Source organism: Erinaceus europaeus, chromosome 3 (assembly GCF_950295315.1).
Source record: "Erinaceus europaeus chromosome 3, mEriEur2.1, whole genome shotgun sequence".
In the NCBI taxonomy this organism is placed as follows: Eukaryota; Metazoa; Chordata; class Mammalia; order Eulipotyphla; family Erinaceidae; genus Erinaceus; species Erinaceus europaeus.
Genome location: NC_080164.1, coordinates 30,822,766 through 30,841,902, shown reverse-complemented (window position 1 = coordinate 30,841,902; position 19,137 = coordinate 30,822,766). Strand labels below are relative to the sequence as shown.

Below are 19,137 nucleotides of genomic sequence, written 5' to 3'. Positions count from 1 at the left end.
AGACAGAGAAAGGAGGAGAGATAGAAAGAACCAGAGCATCACTCTGGTACATCCTGTGCTAGAGATGGAACTCAAGACCTCATGCTTGAGTCCAATGCCCTGAAGAAGGGAGAGGGGAGGAAAGGATGGAGGGACCTTGGGATCTTGGTACCTGATTGTGGAAAAGGCAATGAAGATAGAAAATGAGATGCCCCGGTGACCATTCGGGATTGGTCCAGAGAAGACAATAGGAAAGCAGAGCTCTCACACTCGTGCCTTGCCCCACCCAGTTAAGGTGAGGCTCATCTAATGTCCATGGCAGAGCAGAGCTATGTGTGAGTGCTCTCCAGACGTATCACGGAGAGTTGATAAATTGTACCCCTGTGTCAACAACTGCATGGTAAACAATTAATTAGCTGGCGATAAAATGATTGAGAGAGAGAGGCTGGGGAGACAGCATAATGGTCATGCAAAAAGATTCTCTTAGCACAAGGACCGGCTTAAGGATTCCCATTCGAGCCCCCTGCTGCCCACCTGCAAGGGAGTCGCTGAAACAGATCTGCAGGTATCTATCTTTGTCTCCCCCTCTCTGTCTTCCCCTCCTCTCTCCAATTCTCTCTGCCCTATCTAACAACGATGACAAAAATAACTACAACAATTTTTAAAAAGGGAAAATAAATAAATAAAAAGTTTAAAAAAAATAAGACTCTTGTCTGAGGCCCCAAGGTCCCAGGTTCCGTCTCCTGCACCACCATAAGCTAGATCTAAGCAAGGCCCTGGGGGGGGGGGGAGATCTTTCTTTGCAACACGGCAGGGGCAGGGAGAGTCCAAGCCTCTCCCACTGACCACCTGCTAGGCGGCTGAGCAGGAACCTATAAGAGTCTGTCAAGTGGATGGTGAGGCTTCCCACTCCTCTGATTCTCTTTGCAAAAGCACAAAGCTGTGGATGTCCAGACAGCTTCGTCCACTGTGCATTCACGCTTGGGTATCCCAGGTGCCCCTGCTCCTCTGGCCCCCAAAACCTAAGAAGGGAGTAGCAGTTGGGCCCTGCCTGCCCTCTGGCTGAGCGAGTGGAAGCATCTGGAGCTCACACGGCACTGAGGCTTCCTGACCATGGACAGGGGTATCCCAATGGTCCCAGGGTGGCTGGGGCACACTCCCTGGACACTAAGCAGTGGCTGAGCCTGGGGCTTCCTGAGCTTGCACCTGGCCCCTGACACAGATGACACAAATGCCAAGCCTGGTCAGCGCAGGGGCACTGCATGACCGTAGGAGACTGTGGTCTTGTGAGCTAGGCAGAGCCTCTTGATTGGCAGCCACAGCCCAGCCTCACGCCCCCCCCAACCCTGATGCTGGCTCACAGGTGAGAGAGGGTCCCAGCAGCCCTGAGTTTCTGACAGAGCATCAAGCCCACCAGGACCTCTCCACCATCTGCAGAAGTGTGGGTCCCATAGCTCTATGGCTGCATGCTGGGGTACATTCCCTCCACACCATTCCACCCTGGTCTCCCCTACCTCCACCAGCCAGGTTCTCCTACCTTTCAGGAGTGAAAGGATGTCTATGATTTCTGCCATTTGGGCCACCTGAGGGAGCAGGGCCTGCAGCTGTCTGTCCTGAGACCTGTCCATTTGGCTCAAACCGCCATGCCCAGGAAGGGAGCCAGCAAACAGGTATGGAGAAGGTATGCAAGCTGCTCCCAAGGGCTGGTCCACATTTCCGCTATACAGAAACCACTCCAGTGTCCTGTGACCCCAGCCCAGACTGTCCCCCATACCCTCACTGCCCCCTAGATCCTCACTGCCCTCCCGGACACTCACTGCCCTTCCAGACCCTCACTGCCTCCCAGACCCTCACTGCCCTCCTGGACCCTCACTGCCACCCAGACCCTCACTGTCCTCCCTAGACTCTCACTGCCCTCCCCTATGTCTCCTAAGGAGACAGGTTAGGCACAGGCTCAGTTTAGCCTCAGTGACAAGGGACAGTGAGACTTGTTTCTGGTGCCACTTAAGACACCCTGGCCACTGGCTGTCCCCAGGGCATGGGCCAGTAACCACAGTGACATGGGGCGGGTAGCAGCTGCAGGATGCCAGTCAGGCCTGCTGTCAGTCACAGCAGAGCCAGAGCTGTCCATCCCTTCACAGGTCCTCAGTCTCATCCCCCATGTGGGTTCCCAAGTGGCTAGAGACCTAGGGACACAGCTCTGAAGCCACAGTGGAGGTGCAGTCAGCACAGACTCCAATGTCCATGCAAACTTCAGAGTGGTCCCACATACCAGGCTGCAAAGCAATGTAATTTCAAAGCTGTTGGGAATATGTACATTGTCAATTTCAAACATTAGCAAGTGTGTTTCTGTCACATTAGCCTGTTTTAACCAACAACCCACAGTGAGAGTTTCAGCTAGCACACACACAAAGCTGCCAATAAGAAGAAGCCACAGGGTCACAGAGGTTTGTGTTGTTTAAATATTGGTGTTATTTATCTATGAGCTAGAGAGTCTCACAGGAATGAGAGAAACCAAAGCACCACACGGAGCACCAGGGATCAAAGCAGGAGGGACCGCAGGCGCACACATCCTGCTAAACTATCTCCCCAGTCACTAGTCTTGTGTTTTTAATGAAATCTTTACCAATTGTCTACTCTGCTAAAATCAAAATATTTTAAATTTTAATCAATTACTATTAATGTTTTCTGTAGCTAATAGCAACATTTTAGGCACTATTTTGTTTCCTTAAAGCCTATCTTGAGGGCCTGGGAAAAAAATCATAATGGTTATGCTAGAAATTTTCTTCTCTGAGACCGACCCCAGAGGTCCCAAGTTCAATCCCCAGTACCACCATAAGATAGAAGTTAGTAGTGCTCTAGGATATCTCCCTCTTTCTCTCTCTCTCTCTCTCTCTCTCCCCTTCCCCTCTTTCTCTCACTCGTTTTCTCTGTATCACATTAAAATAAGTAAATAAAATATATTAAAAATGGGGGTTGGGCGGTAGCACAGTAGGTTAAGTGCACATGGAGCCAAGCACAAGGACCATCACAGAGATCCTGGTATGAGCCTCTGGCTCCCCCACTGCAGGGGGGTCACTTCACAAGCAGTGAAGCAGGTCTGCAGGTGTCTATCTTTCTCTCCCCCTCTCTGTCTTCCCTTCCTCTCTCCATTTCTCTCTGTCCTATCCAACAATGATATCCATAACAACAACAATAATAATAATAACCACAACAACGATAAAACAACAAGGGCAATAAAAAAGAAAAAAATATGTATATTAAAAATACAAAGCCTATCTTTATCAAATTTTGGCCTGACCACCCATGACTCCATGTCTCTGCTTCTTCAGAGCTCTCCCCTTCAGTGGATACTTTTGCAGAGCTGCGTGTGTGCATGTGTGTACGTGTGCGTGTGCGTGTGTGGTGAGAGAAAGGAGAGAGAGAGAAGAGACAAAGAAGAAAGGGGAAATTTTACTTAAGAGAAAATGCATGAAACAAATAGTTTTATTAGGAACAGAATTCTGAATTATCATAATTTGATATCTTGAAATCTAGCTGAATCCAATTAGGATAACTCAGTTTCTCAAGGGAAGAACAATGCCCTGGGCACAAAAAGACAAGTAGCTTCCTGCAGAGGTGGTGGCAGCAGCCTCCCTCCCGTGTGACAGCCCCAGTGCCTCTGGTGTCCCTTCACCCCACACTAGGTGGCCTCCACAGTGGCTGAGCAAGTGCAGGCCCAGGCCACTGAAGCCGTTAACCCCACACTGGCCAGGTGCATCTAGATGCCCATGTGTCTGACAGGTCAACAGGTGTGACAGCTTCTTGCTGGAGTTGCTTTTACTCCTGCCCCCATGAGGGCCCCAAGCCTCTCAGTGGAAGGGAGTCTGCCAAGAATGTGCCCTCTGCTTACTTCCCTGTTGGACTTGTTACTTCAGGGGCTCCCTGTGGTATTTCTCTGGGCAGCAGAAGCTGGCCCTTCACAGCCCAGCATCTATCTCACTACAGCTCGATGATACCCTGATCTCCAGTAGCAAACACCACTACATCTTTGTACCTCAAGCTGCACTGCCTACATAAAACTAAAACAAAGCTTTCACACACATGTAAGCCCCTTTGGCTTCTCTTAGACTGACAGAATCTGTGTGCTCCTCCATGGACATTCTTTCCTTGAGTGTGCCATAGGAGTCCCCAGACCATTCTACAGTTCTGTTCAAGAAGTCATGACCTTCTCTACCACATTCTACTGTTTTCACTGAGAAGGTGAAACAAACAGGAGAAGGTCTGATTCTTGAGCCTGTGAGCACTTATCTTCTTGGTGTGCAGATTAGACAGCAGAATGCAAAGCAGAGTGGAGATGACACCAAGGGTTTCCTCTGGCTATCTTCTGACCAAGTGTTTCATCTGCTCTATTTTCCATTCATTCCTTTTCTGAAATGGTTAGTCTTCTTAGGGCTCCTAAGAGTTATTTATCTTCCAAGTGGATCAAGGACTTGGATGTTAAACCAGAAACTATCAGATACTTAGAGGAAAATATTGGCAGAACTCTTTTCCAAATTTTAAAGACATCTTCAATGAAATGAATCCAATTACAAAGAAGACTAAGGCAAGTATAAACCTATGGGACTACATCAAATTAAAAACCTTCTGCACAGCAAAAGGAACCACTACCCAAACCAAGAGACCCCTCACAGAATGGGAGATCTTAACATGCCACACATCAGACAAGAGGCTAATAACCAAAATATATAAAAAGCTTGCCAAACTCAACAACAAGAAAACAAATAACCCCATCCAAAAATAGGAGAGGACATGGACAGAATATTCACCACAGAAGAGATCCAAAAGGCCAAGAAACACATGAAAAAACGCTCCAAGTCTTTGATTGTCAGAGAAATGCAAATAAAGACAACAATGAGATACCACTTCACTCATACATACAGAAAATACCATACATCAGAAAAGGTAACAGCAGCAAATGCTGGAGAGGTTATGGGGTCAAAGGAATCCTCCTGCACTGCTGGTGGGACTGTAAATTGGTCCAACCCCTGTGGAGAATAGTCAGAAGGCTAGAAATGGACCTATCCTATGATCCTGCAATTCCTCTCCTGGGGATATATCCTAAGGAACCCAACACACCCATCCAAAAAGATCTGTGGACACATATGTTCTTAGCAGCACAATTTGTAATAGCCAAAACCTGGAAGCAACCCAGGTGTCCAACAACAGATGAATGGCTGAGCAAGTTGTGGTATATATACACAATGGAATATACACTATTCAGTTATTAAAAATGGTGACTTCGGGAGTCAGGCGGTAGCCCAGTGGGTTAAGCGCATGTGGCCTAAAGTGCAAGGACCAGTGTAAGGATGGATCCGGGTTCATGCCCCCGGCTCCCCACCTGCAGGGGAGTCGCTTCACAAGCAGTGAAGCAGGTCTGCAGGTGTCTATCTTTCTCTCCCCCTCTCTGTCTTCCCCTCTTCTCTCCATTTCTCTCTGTCCTATCTAGCATAACGACATCAATAACAACAGTAATAATAACTACAACAATAAAACAACAAGGGCAACAAAAGGAAATAAATACTTTTTTTAAATGGTGACTTCACCATTTTCAGCCGATCTTGGATGGATCTTAAAAACTCATGTTAAGTGAAATAAGTCAGAAACAGAAGAATAACTATGGGATGATCTCACTCTCAGGCAGAAGTTGGAAAACAAAATCAGAAGAGAAAACACAAGTAGAACCTGAACTGGAATTGGTGTATCGCACCAAAATAAAAGACCCTGGGGCGGGTGGGGGGAAGAATACAGGTCCAAAAAGGATGACAGAAGACCTAGTGGGGGTTGTATTGTTTTGTGGAAAACTTAGAAATGTTATGCATGTACAAACTATTGTATTTACTGTTGAATGTAAAACATTAATTCCCCAATAAAGAAATTAAAAAATAATTTTAAAAAGAATTTGCAATGTAAAAATTAAAAAGAGTGATTTATCATAAAATAAATTGTATTGTTAGATTTATTCACACTATTCTATTAGGAATGCTGAGGTTTTGCTTTCAGGTGTGGTAGCAACCTTCCTGCTCAATGCACCTTTAGGAAATAGGCCATCTTTCTGGCTCCCTGAGTCTGTTCTGACATCCTGTGTGAGCTATGTGCTTTTGAGTCCTGTGTGTTTTGCTGTAGATGCCTTGAGTCAAGGTCTAGACCTAGCAGCTTCGAAAGCTCACAGATGAGCACAAAAGCAACTGCCAACACGATAAAGGAAGATTCTAGAAATGCCTTTGCTTGGCTCTCCAGGAAGCCTCCTGTCACTGAGGTAAGAACAATGCCCACAACCAGCAATTATCTGGGGACTGCTATCCCTTGGGAGCCCTGGGGAGGAGAAGGAGGTCTAAAGTGGTTGCTGCTGCCCACAGAGAGGGAACCCTTTGGTAGGTGTGTGGCTGTACAGTAAGCTGCTGCCACAGTGGCCCAGCCCTACTATGATGTTAGAGCCACCCTGAAGTCATGGATCAAGGTGGAGATGCTTCTGTGAGATGCAATGAAGTGGGGGAGGGAGCTTCATAGCAAGAGGTGGACATCTCTGCTGAAGAGAGTGACACAACAGGGCCAGAAGTGGCCTGGACACAGGAGCCAGCAACCTCTCAAGGGCTGGGAGGGCAGCTTATGGCCAACACAAAGTTCTTCTGGCGGGGGGGGGGGAGGTTTCCAGAGTTTTGTGAGGTGAGCACTACAGGACAGAGGGCAGGCATTGGGACTTGGGGCATGGTCTATGGGTTCTGGTCTGAGTGTGGGGAGGAGCTTGGGGTGTTACTCTGGTACTGACTCTCCGGGCGAAGCTCTGGGGGAACATAGAGGCCTGGAGCAGGGCCAGGGGAACAACAGTGGCCATGTTGAGAATCTGCCGTGTCCTTCTCAAGCGGGCCTAGGTCTGTGGGTCACCTCCCAGGGTGGGTTGGCCTAACTCAGTAGCTGCTGGGGTGTCATTTGAAAGCGGGTTCCCAGGTAACCCTTAGTGCACTAATTTGGCTGAGTTTAAAATCCTGCGTGGGAATCTGCAGCTGTGAAAGGAAGTGCTACCAGCCACATGCCCTCCCCACCACCCCCCAAAGACCACTCCTCAGATCTCTATCCCCAGCACAGCACATAGGGAACAGCCCACACTCTAGGTCCTTGGGCTGGTGTGGGGGAGGGGGGAATAGAATGCCATGCTGCAGTAAGGCCGCTCCCTGGGCAGTGCATTGGAATCAGAGGTTCCACACTGGGGGCTGCTTGTCCTTCAGGCAAGCAGAGAGCCATGGTAGGGAGAGGGGCGCACAGCTCTGCAGCCCTCATGGGCAGGCACCCCAGCTTAGCTGGGCATGGGAGACCAACAGCACACAGCACAGCACTGTGGGGGCCTGTGCACAGCTGTCTGTGCTCCAGGCAGGTCCTGCAGACTCATGATCTCACTAACATGACACTATAGGACAGGAGGACTCTGCACATGAATAAGGCCTTGGTGCAGGGATTCCCCTGGAACGAGGCTCAAGGAGTAGCACCACTCTAGCTCTGTGGCCCCAAAACCCTGAGTTCTGCTGCAGATTCTCACTGAGGGGACTGGGCAGTGCCAGCCCAAGCCCCCACTGCCTCTAGAAAATGGCCTGGACCCTGTTCACTCAGGGATGTGGGGCAGATCCCATAGTTTTCCTGGGCTGACCCACACTGAGCAAGCAGCACTACCCCCAGGCCTTCAGCTCCTGTCCCATAGCTCATCATGGGGCAGCCCTGCCAGCCCTGAGGAGAGGGCCAAATCAGGGGTCCTGTCAGAAGCCCAGCCAGGCATGGCCCCTGAGGAGAGCACCATAGGAGCTCCCTCACATCTGGGGCTGGGTGACACTGAGAACCCTTCCCCTCTGGGGACTGAGTGGCACTGGGAACTCCCTCACCTCTGGGAACTGGGTGACACTGGGGACAGGGTGACATGGAAACTCCTTCACCTCTGAGGACTGTGTGACAGTGGGAACTCCCTCACCTCTGAGGAGGATAGGGTGACACATAGAATCCCAGCAGCATCTGCATGTCAGTCAGAGCTCCAGAAGCACAAGAACACCACAAGTGAGGAGAGAAGCTGCCCCTAAGCTCCAGGAGTCACTGTCCCTGCAGATGTACCATGTCTCCTGCTGCCTGCTCCCAACCCCACCTCAGATTCGCCCCCTGAAGCAGCCAGATCCAAAAATGCAGAATTCTCCAGGCAGCCTGCCATAGTCCTTTGGAAACAGTAAAGCTGGGACCAGTTCCAGCTCACCTGGTGGGGCCTCACTCTGCCTTAGCAAGGACCCAGGTCTCACCCCCAGCACCCTAGGAGAGCACCCTTCAAGGCAGCAGCAGAAGCTCCATGAATGGTGCAGTCTCTCTTTCTGAGATTAAAAGGGAATGTCTACTGGGAACAGTGGACCTGTAATTGCTCCAGGTTCTAGAGGGAGTGGGGGAGAGGGGAGTAGGGGGCTCAGATTTAAGGGATTGGGGTGATTTCTCTATATAAAGAATAAAGTAAGATGAAACATAAAGCTGCCATGTTTTTGTACATGCAAAATCACTAAGATTGTCATTGCTTCTGGATACAGATTTTGGCAAAAATCACCCTCAGAGAGAGAGAGGCTTTCAAAGAGAGGGCCTTGGGGCAGTGGGCTCACAGCTGGGTTTTAGAGAGCAGGAGCTAAGGTACAATGACCCAGCATGCCCCGGGGTCTGTGTGCCCCACCTGTAGCCTCCCCACCTACGGGTCCTGCTCTGGGCCTCGAGCCCTGGCCCTGTGGGGGCTGCCAAGAAAAGAGCTACCTTTCCCAGCCTGGGCACCACAATTTGCAAGAATGCCCTTCTGAATCCAGCCTGTGGATGGGGCATTTCATGGGACCCATGCTGGACACTAATTAGCCACCAAGGAGTCCTGGAGGCCAGCAGCAGACCTCATCCTATGTGTCTGCCTCACATGCACCCTGAGCTGTGAGCTGGGCAGAGCGGTGTGCATGCATTTATCGAAAGGCTCATCCTGCCTGTCCAGGGCCAGCACCGCAGACCAGGCCAGTGTCTGCAGCCTCAACCCCCTGACCCCAGGCTCCTCCCTCCCCGCTGAGGTAGGGACCAAAGCAAAAAGTAGCATGAGCCCCACTGCCAAGGTCAAACTCAGGGCCATCCTGTGTGAGGTGCTTTCCTCAGGGACACCACAGCATCACCCTCAGGGAGGTCTGTCCCCTCAGAGCTGGCCTGGTCTGGGTGCCTGCACAGCTACTGGGCCCAGAGTCACAGGGAGATCTGCTGGGTAGCTCAAGGCAGTGTCCGGGCACTCATCCTGTGGACAGACACTCCTCTCTGAGGCCTGGGGTGGGGGAAGGAGGTCTCCACCATGAGCACTGCCCAGCCCCCTAGGTCCTTCCAGCCCCACCTGTACAGCCCCATGTGGCACCAAGCAGGGTGGGGGCCCAGCACCCACTCTCCCACTGTGAAGGCACCCTGAGACTAGCAGGGAGCTGGGCATCAGAATCGGCTGCTGTAGAGTCGAGGGCTGGTGTGCACTCAGGTGGGGCTTTTGCTCACAGGAGGGGCATAGTGGCATTCTCTACAGAGGCAGGTGTGCATGTGTGTGTGTGTCTACATGTCTACAACTATATGCATCTGTGCATGTATGTCTACAGCTATGTGTAGATGCATGTGTTGGTGCATGTGTGTGCATACATCTGTGTGTACCTGCACCTGTGTATGTCTGTGAGCTTACACCTGTGTGCACATGTGACTGTACTTGTGTGTGCCTGCGCCTGTATGCCCGTGTGTGTCCCTGTGTGTGGACACTGCCGCCCTGTTCACAGGAGTGGGGGTGCCGAGCCCATGTTCCCCTCCAGCTGCCCCTCGAGCTAGTCAGTCTGGCAGGGCTGCCAGGTGAGCAGAGTCCCAAGTCCTCAGCAAAAACTCCTCTGGGCTGAAGTGCGCGGGTGCCCTCTGCAGGCTGCAGGGCGTGCTGGCTCGGGCCTGCACAGCCTCTGCATTGCCAGCTCAGGAGGGGGTTTGGGGGAATGGGGGGGGTTGGGTGGTAGGGAGCAGCACAATGGGCAGTGCAGGGGGCAGCACTGGGGCAACAGGGAGTGGTGGGGACATCGAGGGGCAGCATGGGGGCAGCATGGCACACTGGCTGCCGTGACTGACGCAGCTCTTCCCAGGATAGATGTAGACATCTGGGGCCTGACCTTTCGGGAGTGGGTGTGCCTGTGGGCAGCCCCAGCCTGGGTGATGCCCTCATAGCCCTGGTGCCTTGCATAGGGCAGAAACCACATGGGCGTCCTCACCCTGCCTCTGCCCACTCCCCAAGGTGAAGGAATAACTACCCCCACCCCGACCCCGGCCAGACAAGAGAGAGAAGCTGGCTGGCTGGCTGCACTGAAGCTGGGGCTTGCTGCCATGTCAGCAGGGCCACCGTTATCACAGTCCTCAAGGGTAGAGGACCCTCCACAGATCCAAACCAGATGCTGTCTTCCTCCTACAAACACCCAGATGGGCCGACACACATACCCTTCTCACATTCACATGCAGACACATGAGAACATGGCAGCCTGCCTTTCTCGCTCAGTTAGACAGAAAGGGAGGTCACATAGCATCATAGCTTTTCCCGGTGCCATGGCAACCCCATGTCATGCTGGGGTTCCAGCACAGTCCAAGTGTGGCATGTCAGGCTTCCTCCTCCGTGAGCTACTTTCTGGCTGCAGCAATCACTGTTCACATGGCCCCCACTGCCCAAGGAGTGCTTGTGCACAGTGCTCCTCACTGCCCCATGGAGTACTTGTTCAAAATGCCCATCAAGGTCCAGGCCCAATGCAGTACTTGTATGAGGTGCCCTTCACTGACCAGGGAATGCAGAGTGCTTGTGCAAGGTACCCATCACGGCCCAACGCAGTGCTTATACAGCGTTCCTTACTAATCCGGGGATCTTGCGCGTGACAGCGACACACAAGGTTTTGTCTTCTCAGACCTGAAGGCTGTCTCATTTTAGAAGGGATTTGTCACAACTGGTCACAAACCACTTCTCCCCAGATCTCCGGCAATGGCAGTGCTGTCCCTGGAGCCAGCTGATACCTACATCTATCATAGGCCCCAGCTCTAACAGCAAACCCGGCAGGAGCCATGTGCTGCCCCATTCACTTGTAGCTCATCTCCACATCTGCCCTGAGACCAGGGGGAGAAGCAGCAGCCCCATCTTGCATGCTGAAATCAAATGGAGTCTCTGCCACTCCTTCCCTGGGACCTGATAGAATGGCCTGCTCGCCCACATGTTCCCATGCTGCCTCCTGGCTTTGCCCTTGCCACCTCCCATATCACCTCCTATGTCCTCTCCTGTGTCACCTCCCATGTCCTTTCCTGAGTCAGCTCCCATGCTGTGTCACTTCCCGTGTCCTTGCCCATGTGACCTCCCATGCCTGCCCTCCACCACGCTACCTTCCATGTCACCTTCCACACTGCTCATGTCACCTCCCATGTCTTTTGTGTCACCTTCTGTGTCCTGTGCTATCTCCCATCACCTTCAGTGTGCTTTCCCATGTGACTTCCTGTACCCTCTGCAGTGCCACCTCCCGTGGCTTTTCCCTAAGTGACAAAACCATGAGCAGAATGTGTCACATACACTAAGGCACCAGACCTGGAGGTGTGCTGGCATGAGCAGACACACCGTCACCACAGGGTGACATGTTGGGTGGACAGGGCATCTGTGAGGAGCAGGAACAACACACGTGGCAAGTGGGTAGGGATGCACATGATACTTTATTACAAGCGGCACCTGTCCCCAGCCCCCCAGGCCCTCCAGCACTGCCTGCCAGCCAACAAGGCCTCCAGACGTGCCAGTGGCTGTGCAGGCACCAGGCATCAGTCCTCCTTGCACCTGGACCGTGCACGGCGCCGGGCTTGCAAGCTCTTCAGATCAGCCATTGCTGTCAGGGTCCTGCGCACCCACAGCACCTGGAAGCAAGGGCGGGGAGGCAGGTGTGAGAGCCAGGCCACATGCAGGGGCCCAGGCCTCGGAGCCACTGTACCCACCACGATGACCATGGCATTGAGCAGCAGTGGCGCTGAGAACACGACGGAGATGAACATGCCCCTCGAGTCGAAGTACTGGTACCTCGAAAACAGCCTGGTGAAGAGGGAGAGTCAGGTCAGCACCTGGTTTGGGGCACCCGCTCTTCAGTCTCTGACTGCAGCCCCTGGAGAGCGCCATGACCATTAGGGAGCTTCCCAGGGCCTGACCCGCCTCTGCTCGCTTGATGGGGTCCCAACCAGCAGCACATGACAGGTGAAGAACAGACTTCCCAGAGAGCCCTTAGCAGGTGAACACATTGGGTGTGCTCCTTTGTAGGGTATGTCTTCGGTTGCCCTGTGAGAGAGGTGCCCCAGGGGGTGTCTGGCATTGGGTGTACCATCAGCTACTTTGCCTCTGGCCCCAGCAGCTCCGGGCAGCCCCAGCTCTGGGTCACAGCCTCTTAGGGGCTAGTTCTTGCTAGAGCTTGCTCAAGACATGGCTAGGAGGGGCTCAGGCACACAGCGCACAGCAGGCAAGAGCCCAGCACAAACCCTGGCCTGCACCTGGCCTGCGTAACCTGCCAAAGCAGGACTAAGGGGGCTGCCTGGGCAGGACCACTAGCCACTCATACTTGTCACATGAGGCAGAGAGTACAAAGGCTGTGCTCAGGGCTGCTGTCACCGGGCCTCCTAAAGAACTTGGTGTTGGGAGTCGGGCAGTAACACAGCAGGTTAAGCACATACCCCTAAACAGGGAGACACTGAGAACATAGGCAGTTTGTGAGACTCTGGGGTTGGGGTGATTGAGAAGGGGGGGGGGTCCTTGGTGCTCTGGAGAGAGGGCTGCTCTGGGAAGGAGTGCACCCTAGGGAGAAGGGTGTTCTGGGTAGTATCTAAGGGATGTGGAGTGCATCACCCAGGCATAAAACTCTGTGCTCAGGGAGTTGGGCGGTAGCGCAGCGGGTTAAGCGCAGGTGGCGCCAAACTCAAGGACTGGCATAAGGATCCCGGTTTGAGGCCCTGGCTCCCCACCTGCAGGGGAGTCGCTTCACAGGCGGTGAAGCAGGTCTGCAGGTGTCTGTCTTTCTCTCCTCTTCTCTGTCTTCCCCTCCTCTCTCCATTTCTCTCTGTCCTATCCAACAACAATGACATCGATAATAATTACAACAATAAAACAACAAGGGCAACAAAAGGGGAATAAATAAATAAATAAATAAAATTAAAAAAAACTCTGTGCTCAGGAACACTGAGAAGCAGGACACACATGGTGACACCCATGGGAAAAGGGTAGCAGAGTACATCTAGACCCCAGGACTCAGGTCCCCAAGCACTTAGGTCAGAACCTGGAGTGAACAGCACAGCCTTCTGCCAGCCCTCAAGTCTCTGCCCCAGGGCTTCACTGGGCCCACTGTGCTGGCAGCTGGACTGTCCTCCAGGGGTCCCGGGGGAGGGGCTGCAACTTTGAGTCAGAGGGACCTTGGCACCCTGAAAAGCACTAGGGTGGGGACAGAGGTGGGGCTGGAGCTCACAGGCAGGGGATGGTGGGGGATAGGGGGGTTGCAAAGGCAGGTAGACAGGGCGCGCTAGTCCCTCATCTAGTATGCAGTGGCCTAACTGCCCTTCCACTGCAGACACTGGGCAGCAGTAGCTTCCATCCTCAGGAAAATGGCTCCCGGCTTTGAGCACCTGATGACCATTTATCAGGCCTGAAAGTCAGCAGAGATGCTTCCCACTACTTGACATCCTGGGTGCTGAGGTCCCAGCCAGACCTCACAGGTTGGCCCAGCTCCAGAGAAGGCTCACCTCCAGTTCATGGCTGCCACTTCATTGATATACTCAGCACAGAAAACGAGGACAACTAAAAAGGAAGAACAGCACATGAGGACAGAAGGTACTGTCCCAAAATAGAGGAGACAGGGGTCCCACAGAGAGGACAACCCGGGTGCCCAGAGAGCAGGTCCCACCTGAACCCTAGGGCTCACCCACTCACCTAGACACAGGAAATGCCCCACCTGCAGCTGGTACCTCTGGGATGAGAAGCAAGTGATCATCAGACACAGCACATGGAAGATAACCAGTCCCACAAGCCACGGTTCAGTCCAGTCTGTCTGCTACAGGACACACAGTGAGGACTGTCACCCTCCACCTCCAGGTTTCGGGGAACCCAGAAAGAAGGAGTGCAGAGAGACTGAAGCTGATGTCTGCCCTGCACTGACCCTCTCAGAACTGCTCGGACTTCAGGTCTCTGTGCCCCCCCATCTCTGCACACTTAAGACATATGCCCCAAACACAGCGGGCACTGACAAGGCTAGGCTGTTCCTGCCTATCAGTGCAGGGCAGAGTGGGGCTGAAACAGAGGAACAGAGAGACGGAGTGGGCAAGGGAGAAATGGACAGAGCAGGAATAGAGAGATATAAACAAAGCAGGCAGGGACAGTGGAGGGCAGTACCTGGAGGCAGAGGTGCATGGGGCATGCCCACCTCCCAGAAACAAGTTCATCCCTCTACTCCTCCCAGACCACCCCACCTGAGCCCTACCAGCACCATCTTAGAGCCAAGCCCGTCCTTCGTGCAGGCCCCGCCCCTAAGCTCCACCCTCCCCCCCCCGCATCCCAGCACAGCCCACCCTCGGCCCCGCCCACATATCCAGGCCCCCGCCCCGCCCACTAATAGGCCCGCCCCATGTGTCTACGCCCCGCCCCTTCCGGTCGACTAGCAGCAGCCCCGCCCCTTCCTGTCGGCTCACGGCCGCGCCTTGGAATCTTGACGATACAGCCGCCCTGCCGAGTAGGAGTGGGTAGCCCCGTGCAGCGAGTTACCGAGAGGACGGCTGGGATGCTGACAGGGAAGGAGCGAGCCGAGAAGGCGGATGGCATAATGCTGGAAAGCCCGCCTCACACCACGTCCCCTCCCGCTGACTACCAAGCGGCCTCTCACGAGATTCCCACCTCTCGCGATATCTGCTGTGTTGGAAGGCTTCGCTTTCATCTCGCGATATTTCTGTTCTGACTCTATAGTAACTGGGCCATTCGAGAGGGACGCCTAGTCCTACAATGGTGCATGGCGACTGATCCCGAAAAGGGGGCAGAACTCAGGACAGTGGACAAAGGGATGGAGGACAGAGCCCAAGGCAATCAATGGACAGAGTAACGGAGAACAGAGCTCTGAACAGTGAACAGAGGGATGAAAAAATGGAGACAGCTTAGGATGGGGGACAGAAGGGCATGATAGCGCCCGGGATAGTGGACAGGGGACAAGGACAGAGCCCAAGGATGTGGGCAGGGGACAAGGACAGAGAGATGTCAGATTCCATTGGGGACAGGTCCCTCAGCGGACAGAAGGATGAGGGACAGAATCCATAGTCCTAAGGGACTATGATGGACTGAGAAATCAGGAAACAGAAGGACCAAAACAGAATAAAGGGACACTGACCCTTGACTGAAACATGCCCACTCCAGCTGTCACCCAACGCGATCCAGCCGGCACAGGCCTGGCTTGGGACGAACCAGCACTAAGGTCGCAGTGACACTGTGGACACTGGAGCAGGAACCTGTCACCTTGGCCCCAGTGTGATCTTACCGCACAACTGTCACCAAGCCTGGCCTGCCTACCAGCTCTTGCGTAGGGTGTGGCATGGCCTGGCACTGTCCTTGCAGAACAGCAGCCCCGGGCCTGCCCAGGCCTTCTACTCAGAGGGGGAAGGTTCTGGGCTGCTGGGCTTCTGAGGCTGGGCAGCAGTCCCAGCGCTGCTCACCAGGGGGCAGCGGTACCCAGGAAATGCAGAAATACTACTGGCAAACCACCACCCGTCCTTCCCACCTGTGTCCCCCTGGGCCTGTTCCCCTCCTACCTGTGTCCCCCAGGATCTGTCCCACCTATATCCCCCAGGGCCTGTCCTACCCACCTGTGTCCCCCTGGGCTTGTACCCCTCCTACCTGTGTTCCCCAGGGCCTGTATCCTGTCCACCTGTGTCCACCACCCCAGAGTTTAAAAGGTTTTCAAAAATGCTAGTTATTTCTATGAAACTGGTCTCAGCTCCCATTGTCCAGGTCAATCCATGCGATTTTTTTTTTTTTTCCTACATCAAAAATGTTTCAGAAGCCGTGTTTTGGGAGAGGCATTGCTGGATGGCAGCTGTGAACTCGAGTGGCACATATGGATGTGGAAAACTGGGCAAGCCTCATTTTGTAAGAGGGAAATATGAAGGAAAGTCCTGGTGTCTTTCCTGACGCCCGCAGGCCAGTGTGGAGGGCGGATGGTTTGACTGGAGCAGCTGCTCTTCCAGGAAGACGGGCCGCCCCCAGGGATGCCTCAGAGGGCCAGGGCTCAACCACACTCCCAGAGCCTACCAACTGAGCTCACCAACCATATTGTCCCTGCTGGCTTGGAGGGGAGGAAGGGCTGTGTAGCCCTGTGAAGCTTGTTGCCATTACTGGCTCTCCTAGGGGTTCAAAATGGCAGATACTAAAAAGGGGATCCCAGGGCCAGATTGGAGCACACCTATTTGAGCACACACATTACCATGCACAAGGACCCAGGTTCAAGCGCCTGGTGCCCAGCTACAGGGAGAAGCTTTTTTTAGAAGGTCTAAAAGTGTCTATCTCCGCCTTTTCTCTTGATTTCTCTCTATCCAGTAAATAAGAAATAAATAATAAAGAGGGGTCCCAGTTCTGCCCCTGTGTCTCAGAGCCTGGTGTAGGTGCCACAGTGAGGTCACTGTGCCCTGCTGGGCTACTGCCCAGCTGCCATGGGCCTGCTGGGCCCATGTGTGGCCTGGAGACCTGGGGGTGAGCAACCCACAATGTGGCTTGTGAGGTACTGCATCCCCTGGTACCAGTGGTCCCAGCTGCCCTGGTGGAGGGTCTTCTTCGTAGACCTGTTACCCGGGGCATACAAGAGTCCTCCACACTTGGCATCCCACAGTGGCCTGGGGACTGGACAAGGCCCCTCGGTGACCAGCAGTCTCCAGAGCTGAGCTGGGCCTGAACGCTGACTGGCCCAAGGCAGATGAGGAGACCATCAGGAAGCAGAGCTGTCTTTGTCCATCTCTGTGTGGGTGACTGAGCAGCCTTGTTGAGTGTCTGGTGTCCTCATAGATATGGGGGGGGGACAGCAGAGGGTGGGTGGCCTAGTCTCCAACCTGAGAGACACTGTTCAGACAGGGGGCACAGGAGTCAGTGCTGGCAGGCTGCCCCTAGTCTGGCACAACCTGCAGTCCATCTACATGGAACCGTGGGAACCAGCAGGAGCCTGACCTTTGATTCCATGCAGCAAGCCTGTGATGTGGCGGCAAGGGAGTCCCCACACCGAACCCAGCTCTTGTTTTCATCCAGGGAGCAGGCTCTGCACACTGAGTTCAGACACCTTGTCCTTCATGCAGTGTCCTTAGTTGAGTCTCCTGCTGGGCCCCAGTCAGCATGCCGATGAAAGGGGAAGCTGGGTCCATGGGGGGATCAGACCGTTCACCCAAAGAAGGACCATTGGAATCTTTTTTTAAAATATATATTTATTCCCTTTTGTTGCCCTTGTTGTTTTATTGTTGTAGTTGGTGCTATTGATGTCGTTGTTGGATAGGACAGAGAGAAATGGAGAGAGGAGGGGAAGACAGAGAGGGAGAGAGAAAGACAGACACCTGCAGACCAGCTTCACCACTCCTGAAGTGACTCCCCTGCAGTGGGGAGCCGGGGGCTCAAACCAGGATCCTTATGCCGGTCCTTGCACTTTGTGCCACCTGCACTTAACCCGCTGCGCTACCGCCCGACTCCTGGATCACTGGAAGCTTGACAGGACAGTGGCGATGTCACTCAACCCAAGATGCACTGCACTTTCTAGCCTCCTCCGGCCAACCAGCTGTACGCCTGCCTCCATGTGCCATAAGCCCACCCACCTGTCCGTATTCATCCATCTACCCATTCTTCATTCATCCACCTTCCACTCATCCTTTCATCCATCCATCTACCCACCTATCCATAATCCACCCATCTACTCATCATTCATCTATTAAACCAACTTTTCCATTATTCATCCATCCATCCATCCATCCACTCATCTTTCCACCCATCATGCATAATCCACCTACCTATCCATCATCCATCCACCTATCCATCCATTCACCCAGTCCAATCACCGCATCCTTCCAATCACCCATCAACCCACCCAGCATCCACCCATCCATCTACCTCTCCTACCATCCACCTCACCCAGTCAACCACCTGTCCCCATCCATCCATAAACCACCCACCTGCCCATTATCCATCCGTCTGCCTGACCATCATTCACCTGCCCATTTATCCATAATTGGTCCCTCTATTCATCCACCCATTCATACATCCTCATAATCCACCTATCTCCATTATCCATTCATTCATCCACCATCCACCCACCATCTTCCGATCTTTCCACCATCCACCCCAGCCAGCCAGCCACCTATCATCATCCTTCCATTCATCCATCTGCATTCACTTATTCATCCAGCCACTACCATCCATCTTCCACCATCCATCCACCCACCAGATGGGTCAGTGATGGCCAGTACATATGAGCACCTAAGCTGTGCCAGTGATGTGTAAAGAAGATGCCATCCTCAATCACCATGGGGATAGGGTCAGGGGATAGGTATCTTGGCCTTGAACTAAGGTCTTCCCCCAGACTAGGGCCTTCTCAGCCCCACATGAAGAAATTGGATTTGGGCCCAGGGACCATGGTGATAAGCAGTTAGCCACACCCTAATCCAGACTGCTCCAGATGTCTGCATGTGGAGACACTACTCTTACTTTCCCTAGGCTTCCTAGCCCAGGGTGGGTCCTGACAGGGATAAAATAGCCAAAGGCCAGGGGAACTGGATCCCAAGAGCCTCACGTCTCCCATGAGAGCTAGAAGGCCACACTGGGGCAGCTCAGCCTGTCCACATAGCTGAACAGGGTCTGTGGTAGACACATGGGTTGAGCAGAAGGTCCACAGACACTAGGGTCCAACACAGGCACTGGGGGGTCCCACGATCCACACCACAGACACTGGGGACTACTTGGTGCAACTGGTCGGCTCCCAGTGCCCCTCCAAAAGGCTCCAATGGATGATACAGAGATTAGCATGATCCTTGCGCAAGGATGACATGCAAATTCATGAAGCCTTCCAAGTTTTT

The 19,137-nt window shown here is 53.3% G+C and overlaps 1 protein-coding gene and 1 pseudogene across 3 annotated transcripts; one reads left to right on the top strand and one right to left on the bottom strand.

Moving 5' to 3' along the window:
- Nucleotides 1-11,728: 11,728 nt before the first annotated feature.
- Nucleotides 11,729-14,999, bottom strand: TMEM18 (transmembrane protein 18). 3 transcript variants are annotated; one of them, XM_007529844.3, is made up of 5 exons: nt 14,816-14,971; nt 13,988-14,108; nt 13,801-13,855; nt 12,019-12,112; nt 11,729-11,940 (listed from the first exon to the last, which is right to left on the bottom strand). In XM_007529844.3, the coding sequence occupies exons 1-5, from the start codon at nt 14,870-14,872 to the stop codon at nt 11,848-11,850; spliced, it is 420 nt and encodes a 139-aa protein (XP_007529906.1). In that variant the 5' UTR covers nt 14,873-14,971; the 3' UTR covers nt 11,729-11,847. The 3 variants fall into 3 exon arrangements, with proteins under 3 accessions (XP_007529906.1, XP_016046669.1, XP_060042957.1); XM_016191183.2 differs by lacking the exon at nt 14,816-14,971 and adding an exon at nt 14,535-14,572; XM_060186974.1 differs by lacking the exon at nt 13,988-14,108 and having other exon boundaries at nt 14,816-14,999.
- A 4,044-nt stretch (nt 15,000-19,043) lies between these two features.
- On the top strand, nt 19,044-19,137 carry LOC132537891 (U6 spliceosomal RNA; annotated as a pseudogene).

Bases quoted from the DNA above. Each gene is read 5' to 3' on its own strand.
- TMEM18 (XM_007529844.3), bottom strand. From the start codon at position 14,872: ATGCCATCCGCCTTCTCGGCTCGCTCCTTCCCTGTCAGCATCCCAGCC. The intron at 13,856-13,987 runs GTGAGTGGGTGA...CTTCCTTTTTAG, and splicing joins GGGGCATTTCCTGTGTCTAG to TTGTCCTCGTTTTCTGTGCT. The intron at 11,941-12,018 runs GTGGGTACAGTG...CCTTGCTTCCAG, and splicing joins TCAATGCCATGGTCATCGTG to GTGCTGTGGGTGCGCAGGAC.